General features: G+C 38.5%; 1 protein-coding gene across 1 annotated transcript in view; it reads right to left on the bottom strand.

Annotated features, from left to right (window-relative positions):
* SEC23A (Sec23 homolog A, COPII coat complex component) overlaps nucleotides 1-6,022 on the bottom strand; it is a 144,874-nt gene extending 138,852 nt beyond the window's left edge. The window contains exon 1 of the mRNA XM_033950990.1: nucleotides 5,802-6,022. Coding sequence (XP_033806881.1) covers nucleotides 5,802-6,022 — 221 coding nt within the window. The remainder of the gene's footprint in view (nucleotides 1-5,801) is intronic.
* Nucleotides 6,023-7,936: the final 1,914 nt, after the last annotated feature.

The raw sequence follows: 7,936 nt of genomic DNA on the forward strand, positions 1-7,936 counted from the left end.
TTTTTCGCCTCCCTGGCCAGCCCCTCTTCGTACTTCCCCTTTGCTTGTCTAACCTCCCGGTGGCATTCCTTTTGGCATTTCCTATGCGCCTGGTGATTTTCCTCTGTTGGGTCCTTTTTCCATCTCCGGAAAGATACTTTTTTGTCCTTTATCGCCCTCTTTACTTCTATTGACATCCAAACCGGGTCCTTTGATCGCTTGTTCTTGCTGCCTTTCCTGAAATTGGGGACGTACATTCTCTGTGCTTCCTGCAGGGTGTCCCTGAATAGGGTCCAGGCGCTTCCCACAGTCTCCATCCTAAAGATTTTTCTGAGCTTCCTCCCCACCATTTCCCTCATAGCAACATAGTTCCCTTTCTTGAAGTTCAGTGCAGTTGTTGTGGTCCTCCTAACTATGGGTGTCCCTCTTTCTAATGTGAATCTGATCGTGTTGTGGTCACTGTTGCCTAGTGGTCCTCCCACTTCTACCCCTCTTGCAGGCCCCCCTAATCCGTTTAGGATGAGGTCAAGAGTAGTACCCCCTCGCGTCGGTTCTTTGACTAGTTGCTCCATGAAGCAGTCCTTCACAGTTTCTACAAATCCTGTCTCCCTAGTGCAGTTGGAGTGACCCGTACTCCAGTCAATCCCTGGGTAGTTGAAGTCCCCCATCACTGTTACACTTCCAGTCCTGCACTCCTGTCTCAATTCTGCTTCCAAGTCGTGTCCGACTCCCTCTGGCGTACCAGGTGGTCGATAGTACAGCCCCAGTTTTATGCCCGCACCCTTGTTTCCCGGTAATTTGACCCACAGCGATTCCAGCCCCTCTGCCTTCGTTGCCATATCCATCCCGACCGAGTGGATAGAGTCCTTTATATATAGTGCTATGCCTCCCCCCTTTTTGTGGGTCCTGTCCCTCCTATAGAGCTTGTACCCCGGCAGCGCTACATCCCATTGATTTTCCTCTGTCCACCAGGTTTCTACAATTCCAATTATATCCAGGTCCTCCCCCTTGGCCACGACTTCTAGTTCACCCATCTTGGCCGTGAGGCTTCTTGCATTTGCGTATAAGCATCGCAGGTCCCGTCGTTTTTCTTCCACCTCTGCATTTACCTGGGCCACTTGTCCTTGGATTTCTGGCAGTTTTCCCGCTCTCTGTGTTTCTGCTTTACCCTCAGCCTTTACCTTCTTAGCTTTCAGCTTCCCCACATTCCTGCCACCCCACTTCCCCGCTTTTCCTCTGGGATTTCTAGCCCTACCGGCCCCCTCCTGGTTTTCTAAAAGACAATTTACTTGAGTCCATATTGAATTCCAAAAAAATTTTAATACAGGGACAATAATAAAGCAAATGGTCCAATGTCCCTGCTTCCAGTTACAATGCCAGTATCTATTAGACTTAGATCTATCTACTTTTTGTAAACGAACAGGGGTCCAAAACGCTCTATGCAACAAAAAGAACCAAGTTTGTCTCATAGTTGCTGACACTGTACATCTCATTCTCCAAGACCAAATTCGTGGCCACTGAGATGCAGAAATTTGCTGCTTGATCTCAATGCTCCAAATGTCTCTAAGACCATTTTTTGGTTTTTTATTCACATATCCAGAAAGTAATTTATACCACATTGCAGCTTGATGTCCCAGGAAATGTGCTTGAAAGCAAAGAAACTCTAAACTATATTGATTATTCAGATTTTTCCATTCAGGGATCCCCACCTGAATAGCCTGCTTCAGCTGCAGCCATTTAAAACTTTGTGATTTATTAAGACCAAATCTATGCTGCAACTGTGAAAATTCAAGCAGTTTACCATCAGAAATAACATATTTCAGAGTTCAAATGCCTGCAATTGTCCAGTTTTTCCATAAGATTTTAGAACCGCCAATTTGAATCTTGGAGTTTATCCATAAAGATTGATTTGTAGATTTATTTATTGGAATAGGTGTTAAATTACTAATATGTCTCAATGTTTTCCATGTATCTGATAAAATTCTGTTTTCCTTATATATTCTAGGCAATGTAATACTAGGAACATGAACCAAGTTTAAAGGAAACAAGAGACGCCATTCTAAATATAGACAATCCGGGACATTCTCCATGAGTTCTGAGAGGATCCAATACATACCTTGACGTAATTGATGATACCTATAAAAATTTGGAAAATTTACCCCACCCTCCTCAATTGGTTTTTGAAGAGATACTAAGGCAATTCTCGGCATTTTACCTAGCCAAATAAATTTCGTAAGAATACCATTAAGCTTTTTTATAAAAGGACCCATGAAAAAAAATTGGCATCATACTCAATTGATAGCAAACCATAGGCAATATCATCATTTTAATCGTTTGAACTCTCCCCCACCAAGAAATGTGTAAAGGATTCCATTGCTCACACAACTCCGTAACTCTTTTTAATAAAAGTTTTTCATTCTCTTTAACTGTGTCTTCCAAATTACTTTTAATCTTAATACCTAAATATTTTAATCCATCATCTTTCCAAATGAATGGAAAAGAGTCAAACAATCATTTAGAACAATGCACATTCAACGGAAGAATTTCAGACTTACTCCAATTTATTTTGTATCCTGAAAATTTTCCAGCAAACATGGAATGGTAGTTTCCGGATTTCTTAAATAAAGCAGAATATCATCTGCATAAGCTGAGACTTTATTTCCCAGTCAGAATGCGAGATACCCTGTATCCCCTTTGCTTGTTGAATAGCTAATAATAAGGGTTCTAAAACAACATCAAACAACAAAGGAGATAGAGGACAACTTTGTCTAACCCCACTCTGCAAATTAAACCTTTCAGATAAATTATTATTAATATTCAATCTTGCATAAGGGGAGCTATACAGCGTTTTAATCATTTGTATAAATCCAGGCCCTATACCAAACCAATCTAATGCTTGATACATAAATTTCCATTCGACCCTATCAAAAGCTTTCTCTGCATCCAAAGATACAGAAAAAGCCGGATCATTCATTTTTTTTGTTAAATTTAACATATGAAACGCTAATCTAGAATTATTAGATGAATGTCTTTTAGCAACGAATCCAGTTTGGTGCATATCAATAATATAAGGGAGAGCCTTGGCTAAGCGCAAAGCCAATATCTTAGCCAAAAGTTTACCATCTACATTTATTAAAGAGATAGGCCTGTAGTTTGAAACCAAGTAGGATATCTCTATTTGGCTTAGGCAAAACAATAGTTAATGATTCTACCATAGTACCTGTAATACAACCATTATTAAGTTGTGACTGCTATAAATTTAACAAATTAGATGGGTCTCTTGTATGTAATACACATCAGCATTCTGTTTTTTCAAAAAGGACAACACTTTCTTCCTTTTGATCTGGTGATTAAGGCCATTAGCATTAAGTGAAAAAATTTTAAAAGACATCATAAAATATATGAAATCCAAAAATATTCTTCAAAATCAAATAAGTAAAATAATTATAAAATTCTATAATGAACACCAATTTCCTTAAAAAACTCTCATAATCCAAATCAAAACCCCAATTTAATACTCCCATTCCCACCCTTCCCCCCAACCCAACCCCCCTTAAAACAATACAATTATCTCCTCCTTGCACCTCCAAACATATACCACCCTCCCCTCTCCCTCCCCAACCCCCCACACACTTTGACTGACCTAGAACACACATTGGAATAGCAAACCCTAAACCCCCCTCCCCCAGGCAACTAATATCTCTCATTATTATTTTAACATATCCTAAAATTTCATCCATACTATTTCATATACCTAAATACTCCTTACTTATTCAATTTATAAATAAATCAATATTTCAATTAATATATTGATATTAATATTAAAATATTCATTTTCTATATTCTAACATAAATCTCATCTAAATATTAAATAAATATAAAAATATATATGAATTAAACCATCCAATAAATATATTCATACAAAATAATTATTTATCCCAAAAATATCTCATTCCTTAATCAAAATACCCACTTATACCCCAATTCCCTACAATAATCCCACCATTTTATCCAAAAGATTAAAATAACATACTACTTTCTTTAAAAAACCTCTTCCTTATATGTAACAAGTATTATCATTCATCTCAATTAATATCTGCAAAATGTGTAGTAATAATAAAACTCCTAATTAAAATAATTCCCTAAAAGATTGTAATATCCCCCCCAAAAAATCCCACGTTTATCCTCCCCAAATTCATATTATAATCTATATTTCCCAAAAATCAATATAATTATTCTTAAACCATAAAAATGACCTTAAAAATTTTATACTAAGGTATATATTAAAAAATTTCATTAAATCAAGAAGAAATATCATAAAAACATTAAATTTCATTAAAGATATAATAACCCATTACCACTAATCTCATAAAACTTTCCACATATATGTAATTAAATCAGAAAAAATTACATTTTTGACTACAACAACAAACTAAAAATTTCATAAACTAAAACTTTTCCTCAATGAATAAAAACCTTTTCATTAATATGGTCTATTTGCAAAAGTAAAACTCATTCATAAATTCATTTTCCCAAAATCTTGAGTGTGAACTCCACTCCATAAATTCTAAAAAGTGAGTCTTCTCATTCCTTTCTTATCCCTTCAAAATAAAGTCCTTCATGTAGACATTGGTTCTTCTTGCGACAGGAACTCTTTAAGTTTAACAGGATCCTGGAAATACAATGACTTATTTCCATTAGACACTCACTGTTGATGGATAATACAATCCATAAGTGTAGCCCTTCTCTTTCAACTGCTGTCTCAGCATAAGAAACTGCTTTCTTATATTTGCAGTTGGTTTTGCAAAATCCGGGACCAGCATCAATTTAGAGCCCTTGTAGTTTAAATTTTTATTAGCTTTTGCCACTTTTAAAATTTCCAAAGCTTGCTGAAACCTTAAAACTTTGAAAATCAAGGGTCTAGGGCTAACTTGGTTTGCTGATCTCTTTGCCCGTTCTATTTTCAACAGCCATTTTGAGTTTAATTGTAATATCTTGGGCAGTAAATTCTCCAGAAACTGTATAGCGTCTCCCCCTTCAAGATTTTCAGCCATACCAAGAAGTCTTATGTTCTTTCTCTTTCCCCGATTTTCCATGTCCACGAGCTGATTCTTTAACAACTCCACTGATTGCCTATCAGCTTCACACTTTTGTGTGATCACTTCCACCCGATCGACTCTCTCCTCAATCAGTAACATCCTCTGCCTCTCAATCTGGATCTGCTGCTTTAGACTCACTACTTCCCTCTTTGACTTCCGATATTTTGTTGGCATTGTCTTTCAACAACTCTGAAATAATATCCGCTTTTTCAGAGTATTCTTCGTTTTCCAGTGGGATTGGCACTTTCGACGGCAACAGCTGAGAGACCTTCGATCTTTTTGCCGTTACACCCGATGTGCACGGCTTCTCCGACTTTCCCTGTCGCATAGCTTCCATTTCCGACGCTGATTTCACTTATTTTAAACACCAGGGAGCGAGCATAAACTCCACTTTTCTTTCAGTTAGTTGCCTGGGCTTAAGGAGCTCCGCGGCTATGCCACCATTTTGCGCGCTCCAAGCCACGCCCCCAGTTAGTGCACCTTAATAAAAGGATCCCATGGTGAAGTACTGAGCACCTCAAGCAATAATAATGAACTTATTTGTATTTCCTATCTCACCACCTAAAGGTTCTCAAACCATGTTACAATTAATAAATACAATTCAAACATCAAAACTTATCTAAAAAAATTCTTATTAAATCCTTCTAGAAAATAGATACCCAGTACATAAAACCTCAACTTTTGATTTACAAAGGCATATCTAGATAGAAAGTTTGAAATTACCATAAAGGATTCAGAACAGCACGGCAGGTGGTTCGACTGCACAGAACTGGTTCATATTGAATAGGAGGTAAGTCAGGGCGCTCTTTTATGGGTGTAAAGAGAGCAGCTACAGGAACCACCATTCGTGTAGCCTCCAGACGACTCGAAGGCCACACATTCCAGCTGAATCGGACTCCATCCCTATCTTCATTCTGCTGGATGAATTCTAGGAAAGTTGTCATGGTTAGATTCTTCTCTTATGTCTGAAAAAAAAAAAAGAAACATTACAATGTACTTAAATCCATGAACTTACCATAAAAAAGTATTTTGAAATTCACATATTTACTTGGTTTTATATCCCGTCCTCCCAGAAGAGCTCAGAACAGGTTACAAGTTTACAAACATAATAAAATTTATTTATACAAAGTGATGGTAGATATGGAAGGGAGGACATTGACAAAGATGGCAAAAAACATAGTTAACAAAGTATGATAAAACATAATGACATACATGGTATGATGAGACATAACATGATGAGCATAGCATGTCAAACATAGTATTACAAGTATGTATGATATAACTAGTACGATATAACCTAGTATGATATAACTGTGTGACATGTAGCATGATAGAACCTAGCACAGTAGACACAACAGACGCAGCGTGAGAAATTGTAGCATGGTAGACATGGAGGATATGATGTATAGTATAGTAGAGTGACAGAGAAGAGGTGACAGCATGACAAAATGTGGCAAAGCAATGTATGATGGTCAGACATGGTACATAGAACAAAGGAATCTCAAACTTGTCTAATGAACATAATTTCAAATCAGTTACTAGAGCACAAAAAGAGATTATGTCCTTACCTTGATAATATCTTTTCCAGTAGATCAGTGTGTCATTCTAGACAAGCGGATTATCTCCCCATGGCCGTGAGCCATCTGCAGATGGCTTCCACTCTGGAATTTTTCTTTGTCCCTCCTACTTCACTGAGAGCTCTACTGCCACCTGCAGTTAGTACTCAAGCATGCTAGAGCTCCAACCAATTATGTGAAGGGGGACACCCAACAATACAACTGTTCTGCTTTAGCATGAAATGAAACTAGCAACAGCCAACAGAAGCATTAAAGGAACTCAAGAAGTACCCCTGTAGAAGCTAAAACATATCAGACAATATCTTTCAGGGCCCAAAGGGCTGACTGGCATCCAAGTTACAATTTGGAGAAGCAAATACAGAATGAAATAATAGGCAGGTGCAGGAAGGACAGGGTGGGAGTCTAGAATGACACCTATTTACTTCATGGTGACAGTGAGAAACAAGAAGGAAGACTGTTTCTTCAATGCTAATGGCAAAAAATACAGTTGGACACCCTGTGAGACACCGTGAGCCTCCTAAGGGTGCCCCACAGCCTGTGCTCGAACCCCTGAAAGGCAAGTGAGACAAATTCAGGGATGGCCCTGAGCTCCAAAAATACTTGTGCAGGCTGGCTAACAGGTACCACAAGGGATTGGCCTGTCAGCTGCAGACTGAAGCCAGCTTCTCCTCTACGCTGGCAGAGCTGTAACCATGACGAAAGCTCTGAGCACAGAAAACATGGAATAAAGGTCGAAAATACTGAAAAAAATAAGAAAAAGGAGAGAGCAGAACAGAAACACTCCTTCCGGTTTGCATTCAGAAGGGAAAAACTGCAGGTGGCAGTAGTAGTGCTGTCGTGCTGCCAATTCAAAAAAAAAATTTCGATTCGATTCAGCCTATTGAATCGATTTTTTGATTTGATTCGCTTTTCCTGTCCAATCTGGCATTTTTCCCCCAAAATGTCCTGGCAGGTTTATTTTGTAGCATATCCACCCACCCCACCTTTCTTTTCCCTCTCCAACCCCACACCAGAGCTGTGGTGTAAACATAAAACACAGTTACTTACCGTAACAGGTATTATCCAGGGACAACAGGCAGATATTTTCACATATGGGTGATGTTATCCACGGAGCCCCGGTATGTACAGCTGCAAAAGTGCACTGGTACTTTAAGAACTTTAGAAAGTTTGCGACTGACCACACTGCGCATGCGTGAGTGCCTTCGTGACCAACATAGGGCACATGTCTCCTCAGTTCAGTAAGCTAGCTAAGAAGCAAACCAGGGGAGTTGGGTGGGTTAT

The sequence above is a fragment of the Geotrypetes seraphini genome, chromosome 7 (genome assembly GCF_902459505.1).
Source record: "Geotrypetes seraphini chromosome 7, aGeoSer1.1, whole genome shotgun sequence".
In the NCBI taxonomy this organism is placed as follows: domain Eukaryota; kingdom Metazoa; phylum Chordata; class Amphibia; order Gymnophiona; family Dermophiidae; genus Geotrypetes; species Geotrypetes seraphini.